This window comes from Anoplopoma fimbria, chromosome 3 (assembly GCF_027596085.1).
Source record: "Anoplopoma fimbria isolate UVic2021 breed Golden Eagle Sablefish chromosome 3, Afim_UVic_2022, whole genome shotgun sequence".
Classification (NCBI taxonomy): Eukaryota; Metazoa; Chordata; class Actinopteri; order Perciformes; family Anoplopomatidae; genus Anoplopoma; species Anoplopoma fimbria.
Window position 1 is genome coordinate 15,143,236 of NC_072451.1, and position 19,747 is coordinate 15,162,982.

Here is a 19,747-nt window from a genome sequence, read left to right on the forward strand (position 1 = left end):
GAGTTGCTTTTTGTCAATTTGGGAGTGGACGCAGCATCTGGCTCATCTATGACTTTATTTTTCTGAAGCCAGCGGTCTTTATGTTGCTTGTGCCCAAATCCTTCATCATAATTTCCTGTTCTTTTAAAAAGCTGTTGGTAGTGAGAAATGCAGTAGAATTCTCCATAAAGAGATGAATAGTTGTGGATGCTGCAATAAAGTAAAACAAAGTATTTTGTAATATAAAACTAAATCTAAAATCAGATTTATTTTAATTTATGATATGATTTTTTTGTGCTTGATCAGCTGCAGATGATTTCAATGCATTGAAGATTTGAAATAATCATAGCATCATTTCTAGTTTTCACATCCCCTCTTAAAATGTCTTAGTCAGTGAATTTATTTTTTACAACAATTGATCTGAGTAATTGTATCATACTGTGGAACTTATCTCACCTGAGCTTCTTCTCACAATGTTTACAGCAGAAACAGTCTTTGTGCAGGATAAGTTTATTGGCCACCATTTTTTCCATTGGATAGACAGGCGTCAAACAGGCGGAACACATATCCTTGGAAGGTGAATCGAACTATGATGATAAAACAAATTCACAGGTATTTTATGTAAAACATTCAAATTAATTTGGCCTTTATGTCATCTTTTTATTTCACCAACATCATCTCTGTATTGGAATGCTTTATTATGGTTTACAAAATAAAAGTATTCCCCCAAGCTTTGCAAACTGTTGTAACTAAACAAAACCCAGGTGACTATGCCTTCAAATGCAGTGACCCAAAATGAACTGGTTTTTGAAACAAAAAAGTGATAACCATGCGCCAGTTAAAGCGTGAGGAAATATGACCCAGTACATCAATTTTAATTTACAAAGGCAAGCAATGACAGGTGAGAGTGAGCAAAGTATATGTTTTTAGCATTACAGCTGACAGAGGCATAACACATATTTTAAGCCAAGTTTATTTTTGTCTCTTTTTTTTTTATCATTTTATGTTTTTTATCATTTATTAGGGAAGGTTGTCTTCAGGTTTTTTCCAACAACCAGAAGTAGGCCTTAAGAAACAAAATGTTGAGAACTGGATGAGTTGATAGCTTGTTGGCTGACACCATTCAGTTCAACATGTAAATAAGTCAGTTTTGGAATTCTTGGAGGACACATTATTCTGTTTTAAAGAAGGCAAACAGTTTTCACCTCCCCCCATTAAACAGTAAAAAATTGCATGTTTGACACTTTTTTAGGGTTTAAACAAACGAGACGTAAAGTGCTTATAAGTGAGCTTTTAAAGGGGCTGGTAGGTAAAATTTGTTATGTTCGGACTAAGTTAGGCTAGCTGTGTCCCCTTGTTTTCGCAACAAATATGAGAGTGGTCTTCTCTTCTAACTCTCCGTCAGAAAACAAATAAGTGTATTTCCAAAAGTGTTGAACTATTCCTTTAAATGTTTTTACTTATTGATAGAACAATTTAGAGAATAGACATAAGGGGAATACTTTCAATATTTCATTCACTCTAGGTTTTAAAGGTTTTGGAACAGTATTGAGGGAGCATGAAGAATAGAAAATCACTTTTTACAATCACATCTTTTAAACTTTTGTTTATTTGACAATTTACACATCAGAACATACACTATGAACTGCATATCTTTAATACAAGAACTCAACACTTTCACATGTGGTTACAGTATAAAATCTATAAGACAAGTTATTTTCTAATTAAAATGCAACATTTTAATGATTTAATAAGATCACTTTAATGACTAACAAAACCTTTTCATGAAAACATGTAATAAATACATAAATGGAATAACTGCTTTCCTAAAGGACAGGTAAACGTACTGCATGTCTTATTCAGTGCTTATCCTTTGGTTGGCTAAATGTTACAAACACCGTTCCTTCCTCATTGGTGTGTTTCAGCGATTTATCTTCAAAAGGGCGCCCAGATCTTCGAATTATTGGCGACGTCATGACTTCGTATCTGGCTGGACTACCGACTACTTCAAACAGTGCTGATGATTTACTGTCAGACTGTTTGGTGACAAATGTTGAAGTCACAGATGAAACGAATACATTGCCAAAGCCATCAGTCTCTTCATATGTTTCACTGACAGTCTTTGTGCCAACTATTCCAGCGGGTTGCTCTGGAGCCGTTTTCACCTCGATCACACTAACCTTGCGTTGTGCAGGACTGTGAGCATGCTTTGACGGTTCATCAGCAGCAGACATCTGTCCAGGATCACCATTTGCATCATGGCATTTTTTAGAATGACCCTCTGTTTTTGGTTTAAATGTTGACATGGGTGACTTTGGTTGTTCAACAGACTTTCTGGCAGCCGAGTGAATGGAGATGAATGATGGAGAAGACTGGGAAGAGGACTGTCTGATGAGTGGCTTGTTGTGGACTTTGCTGTGCACTTCTTGTTTAGGAGGACTTGAATCCAAAACTGCCTCTTTGGTTTGACCTGTTTTGGCCTTGCTTGACACAATACTTATTTTCCTGATGTTGTTGGCAGGTTGGATGTTTTGCTCACATTTCAAAGATTCATCAAATAGTCCTGACAACCCTGCAATGTCAGCCTCAGATTTCAGGTTGGAGACGGAGTACAAAGCCTTTTTAATGGCCTCTTCAATGTCATGAAGTTTTGCTAATGTTTGTTCCTTCAGATTCATTATTTCCTTGCTTGCCTTTTCCAGATCTTCAAATGCAGTTTCAACTGAAGAGATGCTTTCTAGATCATCTTCCTGTGTCTCTACTTCAACTTTCTTTTCTTCCGTTTTACTTTTCTTTGCATTTCCACTTGGTGTAACCATCCAAGTAGGGACAGTCTCATATAAGGAGCTAACATCTACACTGCTGGTATCTCCCTCTATGTCTTGCACTTGAGACAGGATTCCTTTTAGTTCTTCCCGTTTCCTCAAATTTTCAAAGATTTCCATGGCTTCTTTCACATTCCCCTTCATGATCTCCTCCTTGTGTACAGAAAGCCTTTGTCTTCTTTCATCATCTGTCTCCTTTAATTTCTTCTCTCTTAAAACAACTTTATCCTCGAGTTTGGGTTGCTTTTCATTGAGGTCCTTTTGCTGTTCATTGCATCTCTTGGTCTTTGATGTTTGCAGTCCGTCATCGGTGTTGAGTTCCTTCTTGGGAGGTGATTTGTGTTGTTGAGCAGTGGTTTTGGGGGTTTGTTTATGGTCACTTACATTATCATTTAACACTTTAACTTTCTTGGACAATAAAGGGGCTCTTTTTTCTCGAGTCTCACTTTCCTTTCTTTCAAAGTTCTGTAGAGCAGCCTGCAAGCTCATGTTCATTTCATGTTTAGCATCTTCTGCATAATTCTTCATGCACATTTGTATCTCATCAGCTGCATTGATTTTCTGTATTACATTTTTCTCCCTTTCCACTTGCTCCACAGTGCTGTTCGACATCATTACTTGACAGTCTGATTTGCTCCCTGTGTGTGTTTTGTTTTTCTTCTTAGTTTCCTGTGTCTTTGAGTCTGTTGGTAGACGTTCACTTGTTTGATTTGAGTTTTGGGATGCTTGAATACAGTTTTGGTGGGATGTTTCATGTAGGTTCTCTTCTCTGATTTTGCCATGTGATATGGTTCTTTCTAGTTTATCTTGAGAGGGCGTAGGAAATGGTATGCTTAGTTTTGGAGGAATCACTGCGCTTTTCATGTTGTCTTTATTGTGGCAAGTGACTTCGGGAGCAGCTAAAATGTTTGGTTCTTCTACAAATACTGATTTTGTCCATTGTGGCTTTGGGGGTAAAGCTGGCTTCTGCTCCTGAGGTTTCTCACTTGTCTTTTGAGGGAGTGGAGGTGAAGTGACTCTCACAGAGCTGGATGATTTAGAAACGCCATTTGCTACAGGCTGGGGTGTTGAATTCTGTGTTGTAATGGATGGTTGTCCTTCACAGGTTACTGAAATTGAAGGAGACAACACTGTGTCAGATGGAGGCATAGACACCACAACACACTGCTTCTGAACAGTCTTGCTCCTCCCTGAACAAGCCTTCCCTGAATTCCTGTATATCATTGCAGCTTTATAGTCTCCTTTGGATACATTTACACTAGACTTCTCAAGAGATTGTAGAGCCAATTGGACATTACCTCTTACAATATCTTCTTTATCTAGGAGCTTCTGCTCTGTTGCTGCACTCTGCAGAGACCTAATAGATGCCTTCACATCTCCTCTGATAACTTCTTCTGTCTCATCTTCTGAGGTCTGACCATTACACTCACAACTTACAAAAGGCAGTGATTCTGCTGCACAATTACTGACTATAACTGCACTTTGTTGACAAGCCTCAAATGAAACAAGGCTTGCCTGGTCTTTCTTTGTAGTACTGACCTTTGGATAAGTCTTGATTTGCTGGCATCTGGAGGAAGACGAACATGTAGATTGCATCACTGCCAAGGAGCTTTCCTCTTGTGCTGTGACATTCAGGTTGTATATTTTTCCAGGAGCAATGACTTCGCGCTCCACAAGCATGCTTTGCTGCTTAGCCATTTCAAGGGACTTTTTAGCTGCTTTCACATCTCCAGAAATAATGACCTCTTTTTGTGCTTGGCTTCCTTCTATTTCAGGGCCTGACAAGTTCATGTCATAGATAGTTCCAGGTTTAATGATCTCCCGCTCCACACACAAACTCTGTTGCTTTGCGCGTTCTAATGACTGCATTGTTGCCTTGATGTCCCCAGCCACAATTTCCTCTTTTTCCACCACTACAGGTTGCTGCACTGCAAGTTGTTGCTTTGCGGATAAGATATCCCCAGGGATTATTTCTTCCTTTGTAGGGCAGTTCTCAACACAGAGAGAGCACTCTGAGGAAAAAACTTTTTTGGTGTTCTTTACATCTCCTGGCAAAACATCAGAAATGGTTCGCTCCACCTGCTCTTTTTGCTGACAAAGACTTTTCTTTGCTTCTTTCACATCCCCATGAACTATTTCAATGTGCTCCTCAGCCAGAAGGCTGTGATTCACTTCATCTGCTGTTTCGTCTGTATGAAGACTTTTCAGATAGTGCAAGTCTCCTTTCTCAATGCAACTTTTGTACAGATTCACGTTTCCCTTTTCGTTTGCATCCACTCTACATGACACCGCAGTCCTCTGACTATTGGCAGTTGCTAACAGATTTCCAATCGTAGACTTTATGTCTCCCCTCTCTATAACCTGACCCTCGGTTTTGGATTCAGAGTTGCAGATGAGTGAATATACTGACATCTCTGCTTGCCCCCCTGCAGTCTCTTGCATGATGATTCCTTTTTTGAAATCCTTATCTTGGACAAGCAATTCATCGATCTTCTGGACAATGTTTTGTATTCTTTGATCCTTCTCGAGGTTGATAATTGTGGTTGACTCGTAGACTGGAAGTTCTACTACTGTGGTATTCACTTTTCCCTTCTCCACTTCTCTAAGAAAACTAACTTGGGGCTTTAGGGTTGGCTTGAGTAAGAGTTGTAACATGATGTTCCTGATGTTGCCCCCAACAACCTCTTCTTTCTGGATTTGCACACCTTCATTGCTTTCCAGCAGATATTTTGCCATCATAACATTTCTACTCTCATTTGCTTCTATAACGATGCCGCTTGAGTGAACATAAGTCATTTGGTAGAGATATGACAGGGTGTCAGCAACACTGTTGGCAGTGATTTTGTCCAGTGGAGTGGTCTCAAAGAGCCAGGTAGTGCACTTGACATCAGCTTTTGGTATTTCCTCCTCAGAACCTTGCACTGAGGTATCCTCAGGCTCCTTGATTTTGTCGAGTGGCTGTGATTCAAACAGCCAAGTGCAGCGTTTCACGTCTCCTTTCTGGCTGTCTTCTCTGTGGACCGTTTTTACCGAACCTTGCTCCTGAGGTTCCCCTTTCAGACTGTCAATGGTTTGATTCTCAAAGAGCCAGGTGGAGGTCCTGACATCGCCATGCTGGACGTCAGTGACACTAACCATTCGCATGAATTTTTGGCATGACTGCTCGGATTCAAATAACTGTTTATTGAGTTGCACATTACTGCTTCCCAAGTCTTCAATGACCCTGACAGAGGGCTCATCTACGATGTTAAGGGAGTCCAAAGGTTGTGTCTCAAACTTCCATCTGGCTGATTTCACATCTCCTTTCTTGACATCTTCCTGGGTAACAGCTCGGATGACGTAAACTTCCTTGTCTGCTTTGATGGCGTCAAGGGGTTTTGTCTCGAACATCCACCTTGCTCCCATTACATCACCACTCATCACCTCCTCTTTTTTCACAGTTGTAACTTCATGAAACTGTCCCTCTTTATCTCTGATTGCATACAGTGGCAGGGACTCAAACATCATTGTGCTTGACTTTACGTCAACACTGCTCACAGGCTGTTCCACAGAGTCTGACTTCTGTTCAAGGGGCTGGTCCTGGATTTTGTCAAGTGAGGAGGTTTCGAATATGAACTTTTTGTTCTGTACGTCGCCACCTTCTTCACCACTGACTCTCTGAATGTTTGCATCCTCAATGTCCTTATTCAACTGGTTCATGGGACAGTTCTCAAACATCCAGGTACATTTATGTACAGAACCTTTAACAAGGTGTTCGTCTTGGTTCTGTTCATCAGATGCTGTCGCCATTTCTGATCCTATGTCATCGAGGGTGTGGGATTCAAAAAGTTCTTTGACTCGTGAGACATCTCCAGACTGAATGTTTACCTGGCTGACACATCTCACATCCTGTTCAGAGTTTGCATCCTTTCTTATTCTATTCAAGGGTTCTGTTTCAAAAACATGTTTGACTGTTTGAACACCAACTTCCGATTTGACAGGATCCTGTATGGTGTTGCACAGCTTCAGATTGTACTCTTCGCCCTCTTTGATGCTGTCAAGAGGCTGTGATTCGAAAAGCCAAGTAATGGACTTGACATTGGTATTGTCAATTGCTTCTTTATCATTCATTTTTTCAGATTTTTCATACAAAATGTCCATTGGTTGTGTCTCAAATAACCATTTACAGCTTTTGACATCACCTTTAGGATGCTCCTCTTCTACAGAAGCGTCCTGCTCTGTTTGGTTGAACTTGGAGTGGATCCCATCTATTGTCTGGGTTTCGAAAAGCCACTTCGCCATCTTGACATCCCCTGTTGTATCCTCCTGTCTGGTGATGCCTTTGATCACCTCAACATTTGCTTTTCTTTCTGCAAGCTCGTCTAAAGGCTTTGTATCGAACATCCATTTATAGTTTTGGACCTTTCCTTTGATGGATTCTTCTCGGCTGACTGTTGTGACACTATGGAGGTTTCCAGAGCTGTCCTTTATTGCATATAAAGGAGTTGTCTCAAACATTGCTTTGTTACCTTTTACATTTCCTGCTGCAATAGCTTTTTCCCTCTCAATAATCTCTTCATCAGACTGAGCAATTTTGCTAAGGGGAATTGTTTCAAAAAGATGTTTGAAACCTTTAACATCACCCTTTTCAATCTCTTGTTCTTTGAATGAGGTGTTCTTTTGAATACTGCAGCTCTCAAATATTTGTTTTTTGCCTTTTACTTCTCCTTGTTCGTCAGCTGAAAGGATAACTTTCTTCAAACAGCCAACTTCATAGCTATCATTAAGGGTCTCCATGGGTTGAGTTTCAAACAGCCACAGAGAAGTCTTCACATCTCCCGCAATAATTTCTTCCTTTTCCAAAGACTGCTCTACAGAGTCTCCTTTTAGTGCTGCCAAGGGTTGCATCTCAAAGAGCTTCCTCTTGTTCACCACATCAGCCTCTCCTGCACATTCAGCCACTGTTCCTTCAAACTTGTCCACTCCGACGACCTCTTGTATTGTGTCAAATGACTGAGTTTCAAACATCCACCTCTTTTGGTCAACTCCTCCTCTGTGCCCCTCTTCCAGAGATATACCCCGAATTATTTTTACCCCATCAGTTCCCTTATTAATCAGATCCAAAGGCCGGGTTTCAAAAAGCCAACGGGCAGTGCTGATGTTACTGCTGTTGATCTCCTCCCTGCAGATTGATTTAATTTCATGGATATTGCCACTGTTGTCTCTGATGGCACAGCAAGGGTCTGCCTGGAAGAGTTTCAAAGTCTTCTGGACATCTCCTTTCTGCTCCTGAAGCTCAGATCTCAGTTTGAGGAAGCTGTGGTCTTCTATGGAGTTGCAGCGTCCAAAGTCGCTCAATGGTTTAGACTCAAAAAGCAGCCGCGCCCCTTTCACATCTCCTGGCTGGATAGGTTCTTTCAGCAGGGCTTCGACCAGTTCACCTTCTTCTCTTCCTGATTTGTTTAGAGAATCTAAGGGCTGGGTCTCAAACAGCCATCTTGATGTTCTCACATCCCCTCTGACAGAAGTCTGTCTTTTAGCAGACATGTGTTGGGTGCCGTCAATGTGCTCAAACATAGAGGAGGTACCTCTGACGTTTCCACCTTTTAACTCCTCATCATCCAGCAACTTCTTTGTTGCATGAGGATCCCCAATATTGTCCAGAGTCCAGTTCTCAAAGATCCACCTCATGGACTGCACTTCACATTGATAAGCTGCGTCCGCTGCTTGAGTATTTTCTGGCTGCACTGCCTGCATTATCTCATCGTCCACTGCATCATCAAGACTTGCCCTTAGGTCCGGGTGGATGTGTTTAAAGAGCCTCTTTAGCTCACTCTTATTCCGTTGCTGGTAAAGCGTGGAAAAGGTTTCTTTAGGTGGAGGCAGAGGAAGGCTACTTATTGCCGAAGGCCCTTCATAGTCAAGGAGTCGAGGTGGTACGGGAGGAGGTGGGGGGAGAAGCAGGTCTTCATCATCATGAGATGATTGTGAAACTGTGATTTTTCTGCCTGCTTCAGCCATCTTTAAATGAAAGACAGATGGGAGTAATATTGTCAGGTTTCAGCAATCAAAAACAGAATTAATTAAGGTGCAAATATTAGAATGGCATGCATTTAAGCAAATGAAGCCATACTTTACCTTTGTCTATGCTCGCTTGATGTTATTCACAGCAAACCATCCTCTGTCACACCAGGGTTAACAAAACACTTCATAGCTGTTAGTAAGCAGACATCAAACATACACCTAATCTTGACTCCCAGTGCACTTAGTCACATTCATTTCTAAATGTCTTCCGTTGGAAATGCAAATTTGCGTTTAGGTAGGTTTTCCTTTTACGCTGCGAGGGTCCACGGACAGAGGATGTAGTATGCTGTACAGATTGTAAAGCCCACTTAGGCAAATTGTGATTTGTGATATTAGGCTATACAAATAAATGTAATTTAATTGCATTTAATCAGCATTAACTTAATGTTTTTAGCCACATAGGGGCAGTGGAAACAAGCTGCATACACAAAAATGACATTATCACCTTTTTAATGTGAATCTTGTAGGCCAACAGTTGTATATCCTGCAGTGATGGATCAACTGTATCACTTATTGTAAGTATAGTAATCTGACAAATGTAAGCGGAATATTCATTCTCCGTGTATCTCTGTTTTTGGTCTCCACCAACTCTGGAGGGAAATATCTGGATCTTTAGACAGTAAATTCAGCACTATGTACTCAAGCTGGTTGCTAATTTTGTCTGTTTGGTGCTGGGCAGGTAGGCAATAGTGTTTTTGGGGGGGGATCAGTTGGCTGCTGTGGCTGAAAATGACACTGATGAGAACAGCGCAACCTACCCCTAGAGTTGAAAGATGCTGAAATGCACCATAGTTCACATAAATGTAGTCATTCGATCCATTGGTAATATAAAATATTGTATTTGGTAGGGGTGGGGGAAAAAAGTCGATACAGCATAGTATCGCAATATTTCGCGTGGCAATTTTGTCTCGATACAAGGACGCCAAGTATCAATCTTTTATTATATAAGTTATTAATATTGCAAACAAAAATGAAAGCTTTTGGTAAAAATTGTTTTTTCAGTCCACAAGATGGTGCTGAGTTTTTTTCTGGTGAAGTCATTTGGATTGGACTATGTAGACTGTAATACAAACTTTATTACAGTGTTGGTCAGTCTGTCTGCTTGAATGACAAACCTAATTTGCTGCAATAAAAATGATTAAAGTCCAATGAACTGAGTGAAAACTCAATCTTACAAAGATAAAAACAGATGTTGACTAAATCATTTTGTGATTTATTGATAAAATGATTCATCGGTGTGAATAATGTAAGAATGTTAGCTCTGGGATTTTTCTGCTGTACTGTTCAAAATGGCCTTTGACCCAAGATGGATGTGATCACCCTCAGCACTTAAACCTAAAAGTCGTTTTACTTTTAATTCCGTGTAACGGTAAGTCAAAACAATACAAAATGTGTCATAGTCTAAATATGGTACTTGCAGTATCTGGCAGATAGTTGGGTTTTTTTGTCACTCACTTTGTCAAATAATTTAGATTTAATGTGTTCACACATTCTGGTGGAGCCCATTGATATTTTCAAGTTCTAGTTTTAAGGAAATCTACAATACTAATGCTGGTCAGCTCTGACGACATACATTACTGTGAAGTACATTGCTAGTCATTGTCTGTTGATTGTAATGCCGAGGCCATGGGGAAAGAATATAGTACCAAACATTAAGTTGTTGTAAATGTTTTTTATCTAACTGTAAATGTAAATGGTGCTGTTATGTTGCTTCTTGACTTCTTGAATGTATGTCAAAGGTTAACTATGTTCTTGGTCAAACAAGCAAAATAAGAGTCAGTTACACAGCACACATACTAACAGAACCCACACACTGTAGTAGAGGATGCTAAATGAACTCTACACTACCTTACTGGTTTTAGCTCTCGATCCTGGAGTACTGACGGATTCCTGTAGAAGGACAGCAAAATAAAGTGTGATTTAGATCACTGTGCTGCACGTGTGCTATACAAGTATGCAATAGCTTTATTGTAAAATGTAAAGTCGCTCCCATTGAGAAAGAGCATTGTGGTAAATCCCCATTGAAGTCCTTGACCTCAGAGTGTGGGGAGGAATGAGAGGCATTTCAGGAACTTACTGGCTGTGTTGAGCCTCCTGTGAAGTCGATAGCTGATGCTCTTGACAGATAGAAGGCTGATCTGTCTCTCACCGAGGAGGAAGTAGATACCCTGTCTCTGCTTTGTCTTGTTGGCGTTACCCCCTTAGTCAGTGATGGACTATATTTGTCATCTGCAATAGAAAAGACAAAATAAATCCAATATATCTACCTAATATCTACCTAAAATATTTATATTTTTATACAATTTTCTAAATTTGTAAAATAACTATTTTGCCAGTTTAGATTTGCTGACACACACTTGTTAAAGTATGACTCCCTTTCGGTGTCCTGAAATAAGTGTGGAGTGGGACCAGTGTGAGCAACAAGTTAATGATAACACTGTGTGTATATTTTTAGTGATGTAGGAATCTTTCTTATCACTCATGCAGCTCCCTCTTAACTTGTGGAAACTATTCCATCTGCAACAACGCCTACCATAAATAGCATCCAAGGTGATTTTAAGTAGCTTGGGGGACTTAATTATTCAAATGAACCAACATATGATTTATTTTACTTAAGACAAACATTGTAACAAACAAGTGAGTTTCAGAAGGCTTTTATCCCAGTAGCTGACAGGACAAACAGGCCCACACAGCCTGCCTGCTGCTGTGGGACCATCACCAAACTGCATGCCATAGACTGACCATGATGCCAGAGAAGAAGAAAAAAAACAGCAACTGCCAGCTCAGCTGGAGTGACACAGATTGTTTGCACATTGTTTGTGTGAGCTCTCAGCCATTAAACCATCAACACCTGACCAAAGGAATGCGCCTGCCTGACCCTGTAAAAAAAATAGAATTTTCCTCAGCTTGGTATGCGTTTGATCACCTGGTTGGTTTTCTCTGCAATAATACAGTTCTTTGATTAATTGAAAAAGGTCAAAAAAAATTATCGGTTTGAGTAAAGTACATGATAGATGTGTCAAATTCAGAAGGTATTTCAACAACAACAACAACAGCACTGTGAACAATATGACCAGAGGTCGACAGCCCAGAATGCTGCACAGGCCATCCGGCTGGCCAGATTTGAACACACCTCCCCTTTTCACACACTAAGCCCTCGCAGGACAAAAGGATGGACCAGCAAGCTGGCGCCTCTCACGAGTCCGGACTTAAACTATTTTCATAGATGGGTGAGCAGACTGAATGAGGCAACCCCCGTGCCATGCGTGTCCTGTTGAGGTCCTCACCCACTCAACTGAGAGGTCAACTTCATCCCTTATCACTATACACACGTATCAATAGCGGGTAAAAATACTGATGTTTAAAATCCAGTGGTTACCAAATCATCAGTGACTCAAAGGTTCATTGACCTTTGATACCTTCCTCGGTGATTCCCACACTCTGAAAGCATTTTCTGCTGACATCTCTTTGATCTGGGTTCGTTCTCCAGGAATGAAGAGGAGCTATTAGCGGCACAGTAATGTGGGGGCGTTTTGGGCTGCTGGCAGCTGTACAAATGATGGTGAAATGCAGTTGGTATTTGTTCTTCACTACCACCACCTTCACCACCGTCAGCTGTTGGCGATTGCCACCACATTCACAGACTGTAATGAAAACCAGCATGCCAAAAGGCTGCTCACACTGGAGGGCCCCGAAGAGCACATCACACCACTGTGTATTACTCTGGTCAATAAAAGTTAGATCTGATTTTTCCTCATTGCTTTAATGGCAGATATGCTGCTTCTCATTTCACAGTTCATCATGACAGTGATGATAAAAAGACGGAAAGCTGATGATGAGAGGTCCTGTTGTCCGACCTCCCAGACATTTCTATGAATAAAGGGCTGAAAACTGATAGCCACTTAAGACTTAATGAAGATCCCAGCAATGTAGCACTTCAATTTAGGACCTTGTTTAGCTCTGATATCACTCATAAAGATATAGCCATAAATATGGGGATAATGTAAAGCATTTAGATAACTGTAGTTTCTTTAATTCTCTTTGTTCAAAGTCAGAAATGTAATAACTTATTCTAAGCTTTTTGCCTTAAATCAATCGCGAAAAAGTATTTGGTTTCTCAGTGACGTATCAACGACTCATGGCAATATTTTGAATATTGTTATACTGAAATAAACACAAAGAGCATCCACTTAACTCCAAGGTAATTCGCTTATCTAACAGATCAATGCCATCAGACAGCACAATGAAACAGAATAGAATAAAGTAGCTTTCTCAGTCAATATTATACAGTATATTTTACATTGGCTACGCATTCGCCTCAGTTTCCTTAAAAGTTAACACTCATGATACTCACTAAAATACCATCCAGCGTCGTTCTCTGTCCCTTCCCTGTGTATCTCCGCTGTGCTGAATAACTTAAGGCCCCTGTGATGTGTCTCCTCTCTCTGTGCTTCTCGGTTCTCGGTGACTGAACTGTTTCTAGTCCGGTGGCCTCAGTGACAGCTGATTTTTATCAGATCCCGCTGCCCCAGTGGAAGACTCAGTCTATTTTGGGAGGGTGGGCTGGCGGCTGCTGCTACTCGGCTGAGTCAATCACCTCTGTTAGTCACTGAGAGACTAAGGCACCCCCCAACCTCCCATTCCCAGAGCTATATTGTCACCCACTATAACGGGCACTGGGTGGGACCTGCAGTATGTGTGTCAGCGGGTCTTTGGTGAGCAACATAATAATAAAAAAGACATACTGAAGGTATTTTGGTAAAGTGGTACAAAAATAATGCTGGAAAGGAGACTATTTCATTTTAGTATTGCTGGTAGACCATAGGATGATTATCTAGTGGATGGACAATTCATAACTGACGTTTTTTCATATTTACACCGGTGTTAATCATCCTCTGTCCACTCAAATTTCTCTCTGTCTTATTCACACCCCACACATCTCAGGGCCAAAGTGTCAAGCACGATACGCTGGCGCGGTATCAGTTCCAGGACACAGAGAGGCATGGCTCTGAGGGCCAAGGTCTGCATCACGGTCAGAGCCATCAGCAACAGCCTCACTCCTATCTTAAGCATGTAAGCCAAACGCATAGTTATGCATTTACACCGCAAGATCCTTGTCTTTATTTAGCTGTTTCCCTGAAACTCACAGGGCCAAGAACACAGAGGTCCATGTTTACCCAACTCTGTCAGGATGTGAATGGTGACACTTTAAATACCCGAGGCATTTTTACTCTGGTAACTTAATCTAGATTTATTTGACATACTTGATGTGTGGGGATGCTCAAGCACTGTTTTTGGCACAGACGGATAAACTTCTCAGTCTACATACACATTTCAAAGACCCAACACTGACTTCCTAAAAGGTCAGAGATGGTGGTCTTATTTTTCCAAAAGGTTTCAATAGTCCAATAGACCAATTGTGAACCCTGGTACCGAAATAAAACAGTGATCTCAACCCTTTGGGGGGCATATCACAGTGACTGTAAACATGAAAACAAGCACCACTGCTCACCTTGTGAGTATCTGGACGCTCTGGTTGAAGACTCTGGGAGTCCATTCATGGCCTTTCTACCTTCCACCTGGGTGGCTCTCTGTGGATAAACAACATATAGTGTGGTGAAGACGGGTACAACACACTGTTTTTGGTGTTTCTAGTGTTACGCCATACTATGTCTCTTTTTGGTAGCACTGTTTGGGAATGCAGCCAGCTACGATTTGAACCAATGGGAGATAAAGTAATAGTTTGACATTTAGGGATATACCTTTATTTGATTTTGTTCCGATAGTTAGATGAGAACATCGATACCACTGTCATTTCTGTCCGTTAAATATGTCAAAGGTTTTTCAAAAGTTGCTTGCCAGTACCCTTTAAACTAAAGCACACAACTCTCCGAAAAACACAAATAGTTGATTATACATTTATTTTTTATACAGGTTAAATAAAAGAGGTAGACCATATTAATTAGTGAGCTTTACAGGTGATCGGCGGGGGTTTTTGTTATATTAGGACAGAGCCAGGCTAGCTGTTTTCCCATGTCTACTGCTAAGCTAAGTTACTGCCTTCTGGCTCTAGCTTCGTATTTAGTGAACAGACAAGAGAGGGGTAACTGCTATCACATTTCACTCTTGGCAAGAGTGTAAAAAATTAAATTTCCCAAAATGTTATTACTATTCCTTATTACATGTGATGCCAGATTGGCCACAGCTTCCATGGGTGCATGTGTTTCTGTCAGGAGGTGAAGGTGTTGTGTTAAATGTTTGGTTGTTTACGTGCTAAATTAACTGTTAACTAAACTCTAGGGTACAAAGAATCAAGGATGTCATCACTGAGCACAGTCAATGTAGTGAAATCTTGTGAAATGTTCTAAACTCTCATACCTGAATGGTTGTTTCCTTGTGACTTCTCCAGTCCAGCAGAGGGCAGTCTCTCACTGTGTTACTGCCAGGAGTAGGGGCTGAGTGGAGCCGAGGGCTGCTGTTGAAGCCTTGATGCAGGTTGGCCTTGGACTCAAACAGGGCACACAGAGCTTTGGTGCCTGACGACTCCCTCTGAGGGAGGAATTCCATGGAGCGACTCCTGGACAAATTAGAGCTTTTTCCTGATCCCCAGAAGGCCACGTCCTCGCCGCCCTCCAGCCGTCTCCATCGACCGTCCACACAGCTTTCTGACACCTGAAAGCAGCATTAAATTTAAGGTGTCTTTTTGGGCAGTGTCGTTGTTTTATTGGTTGACATATTTTATTACTCATGTTGTAAATAAGGAAATAAAAAGATGAATTACCTGAAGTTTATGCTCCTGTTTTTCAATACGCCGCAGGTCAGCGCAGCTTTGGTAACTGTTTGACAAAAATGTATTGACAAATTTAAAAACAACTCTTTTGATTTGTATCCACGAATCAGCTGGGAATTTGTGAGCAGTAAAAGTGAATGAAACTGTCTCGGTGCCCTTGAGCAATGGACTAGTGCTCAACTTTCTTTCCTCATTGGTTACCAGAAGAATAATTTACTGGGAAGCTCCAAATGTGTATGATTTAATGCTGTATGTGCACATACAGTATATTTGGCAGAACTTACTGTTGTACCAGCTGAGACACAGACTTTTTGTGCCAGCGGGTGGGAGCTGGCATGACCCATGACCTCTCCTGAACCCCAGAAAGACTCCTCAGGGACTGGGTCCTCCTCAGGCCAAATGTCTCCATCACAGTCTCTCTAACAGCAGCTAAAATAAGCAAATGTTACAGTAATAATGTGTCACAGCAGCTTTGAATCGCCTCATCATTGTGTGTTAATTTAACAGAAAGTATATGACTTGTAAATGTTAAATCACATATTTGGAAAAGCTTATTGTCACATTTAGAGTAGAAAAAAAGGTTCAACATTCTAACTAGAAGTAAAGCTATAGTTTAACTTCACTTGAGTTATTATATAACAGATTGTCACACTGACAGTCATATGACTCTGTTAATGTTTATGAGCTGCGCTCAGACAGCAAACACAAATTTGCTCCTCTGTATGACTGCGTGTTCTTGTACAATCATCATAATTATATTATAGCTTGAATGCTATATTCTCAAAATAAAAAATAAAAGATCTCAATTTTGAATAGAGAAATCTATGTTCAAATGTAATATAGGCTTGCAAATTTCCCCGCTGCAGGACTAATAAAGGATTATCTTATCTTATACTCTATAAATGTATGTATCGTAAGAAATAAGCTACAAAGCAGAACATAGCTACAATATTGCCATTGCGAATAAGACTATGCTGCTGTTCTGTCTGTAAAATCAAAAGAATATTCAAGCCCATACCTGACAAAGAGACGCTGAAGTCACCTCTGCATCTCTGTCACTTGTGGTTTAGAAGCATCTCTCACAAGACACAGCAATTTCTAGATGCCAAAGTCCTTCAACACCTTGTGATTCAAGGCCTCCGGATACAGGAAACGCTACCATAATACCATCACCTGATACATTTCTATGATGGTTCAATAGAACCCATGTTTTTTTATTATTATTATGCAAAGCAGATCATAAAAACAATCTTTCAGAGATTTTTTTCATTAAAATGCCCAATGACAGTGATGACAGTGTGATGCATTAAAAAACACTGAGAAACCAGAGCTGACCTGTTTGTTCTCTGACAGCTGCTCCAGTCAGATGTCAGCGTTTAAATGCCTGGCATAGCCGCTCTCTTACTGTCTCGCATGCCAAAACTCAGAGCAGCAGCATTTAAGCTGCACTTCATATAAATATCATAGCCACTTTATGTGCAGTGCCACTCATTCATCTCACACACTGCTATTCCTGAAAGTGCTCTAACATAGACTGTATATAAGAAGGCTTTAATGGCCAATAATGTGTCAAATTGCTACTGCTATTCTCCCAATAAAGGACATATCCAAAGCACAGGAAAAGCTGACGTTGCACAATGACTGCAGTCTGCTGGTGAGCATGAGTGGAGTTACAATTCTGCCAAACTTACGGCACATGAATGTCAGAGACCAATCAGTCAGAGAGAACATAATATAGGCTTGACCTTTTCTTTGACACAGTTTACATGAGGTAATCATTAACTTTCATTACTGTTCACTGGTTTAAAACTGTTTACAATGCATATTGCACAGAAACCAGAGAATATGAGTTCCTTTAAACTATGATACAATTTTGGATTAAATGATGGTTTGATTGATTGCCTTTTTTCATGTGTTGTCCCAAAAGGCTGATGCTCCACATCAACAGTTTATTACGAAAAAAATATTATTGTGTTTGTTATGCTTTTTATTTGTAGTAACGTTGAAGCTGCTATAATCAATATGTGTGTATTAACAATGGATCCATGATTATTAATAGCTCACACTGCAGTTTTCTACAGCTCTGCAGGGATTTTTGTGCGTCTTTCAGCTCATTGTTGATGTCTTCCATCCTGACACGTTACTGTTTGGTTGACTCTCACAACTGTTAACGTCCCTGACAGCAGGCAGCTGTTTTCAATGAAAATATCTAAAAACCTATTGTAAGTTACCTTAAGATAAAGTTAGCGACTAGCAACCTGTACACAGCCTCCAAGTTAGTGGCCTAATTACTCCCTATGGTCAAGCTAGCAGTTTGCATGGTAGTTTGCTGCCATCAGTGTGTGAGTGAGTGCGCGTGAATGAGAATTAATTTACCATTAAAGAGCCAGATATTTCCCTCAGGAGTTGGTGGAGACCAAAACAGAGCTTAAAGCAGAGTGAATATTAGACTTAGCTTTGCCAGGTGACAGAAACACGACTCCAAATGAGCTAATGTTGCTCCTTAACTGTGGTGTGTGGAAATAAAACAACTGTTTGTTAACACACTGGCCATAGCGAAACTAAAATGTTGTTTTACGTTATCCCTTGTTTCCGCTGCCCCTAGCGGCCAAACCAGTTGTTGCAGGTGTTAGCTCATTATTTTGCTGCTGACATGGACTGTGTTTTAAGACTGATATAAACTGTAAAGTGCTTTTGCTGCCCGTTTCATTTTTTGCATGCCTATACACATCTAAGACTGCTCTTTGCTCAGGTAGCAGTTCATATTAAAGTTGAAGTTGTTATCATACAATAACACCAGAGTATCACAAATAATATTTCCAGCAGATGGCGCCAGAGATACACGCCTGCCTCCATCTACAACGAATGTGGCTAAAGTGCATCTGAACTGCTGAACCGTTGTTGTAAAAGTTAACAGTGAGGTGAGTACACATGTATACATGGCAGCTATTTGAGATACCTAAGGGTTGTTGTGCTGCATTAGTTCACAAACATCTAATGCACATATTATGTATCACAATGCAACTTAATGCTTTCAAGTTTCAAGTTATTTATTATCATACGACCACAATTACGAGTAGCAGTTGTTGGTAATGCAAATCTTTGTTCTAAGCCCCCCCAACAATGCACGTTAAATACGTATAAAAAGAAAATCATGCAAGTAAAATAATTAGAACCTAAGATATGAACTAGAGCAGAAGTCAAAATATAGGGATAAAATATAACATGTCAAATATTGTAATATATATTTTCAGTAGTAGAGTGTACAGTCATTGTAAAATGAAAAAACTGACTGTAAACAGGAGTGTAGTAAATTTATATTCATAATGAGGTGTACTAAATAGATAAAGTACATAGATGTTATCAGGTTGTACAGTAGTAACTAAAAGTGTATAAAGGGGAAGTGATAATATGATTGTAAACGACAATATAATGGTTAAAAAAATGCTTTGCACAAACAAAATAATACATGTCAATTAACAGTGGAGTCATCAGACATCAGCGAGAGAAGAGAAAAGCCCACCCTGTGTCTAACAGTTGTGTTGTCAGCCTTTAATGCATGTGTTTCGCCATCTGCAATGGAATAAAAGAGAGGCAATCAGTGGGTGATTGAGCATGTAGGGGAGGAAGGGGGAGTCAGACAGTCTCACCCACACAGCTCAGTACTGGCCCAAACAGCTGAGAACAGAGCAGGTCTCCTTTTCTCCTGCTGCTGCTGCTGCTGCTGTGCACTCCTGCAAAAGCCTCACATGGAGCCACATGTGACGGCCAACACCGACAGCAGAGTGCACTCTGCTGGATCTGGGAGAGAACAGGAGCTCCCACTGCAGGGCCGACAGCCAGATGCAATAAGTGGCTGGATGAGAAGGGGAACACTTCTAGGGCACATACGCACAACTCCGTTAGTCTGTTACTAATGAACTTATAATGAAACAACAGAGACATAAAGGGAAATACTATAACATTCCGTCAGAGAAGACGCCTTGTTGGTCCACATTGCGTCACACAGGCCAGTTTGTAAGTCTGTAAGAAAGGTCAGCACAGCTCTCTGGCTGACGTTGACAAGAGGCTCATTGTTGAAGGGGGAATG

General features: G+C 40.6%; 1 protein-coding gene across 1 annotated transcript; it reads right to left on the minus strand.

The window, feature by feature from the left end:
• Positions 1–1,741: 1,741 nt before the first annotated feature.
• xirp1 (xin actin binding repeat containing 1) lies at positions 1,742–16,759 on the minus strand. The gene is made up of 8 exons (XM_054596457.1): positions 16,676–16,759; positions 15,942–16,086; positions 15,649–15,703; positions 15,246–15,539; positions 14,380–14,458; positions 10,945–11,096; positions 10,716–10,757; positions 1,742–8,804 (listed from the first exon to the last, which is right to left on the minus strand). The coding sequence occupies exons 2-8, from the start codon at positions 16,064–16,066 to the stop codon at positions 1,839–1,841; spliced, it is 7,713 nt and encodes a 2,570-aa protein (XP_054452432.1). The 5' UTR covers positions 16,067–16,086; positions 16,676–16,759; the 3' UTR covers positions 1,742–1,838.
• Positions 16,760–19,747: the final 2,988 nt, after the last annotated feature.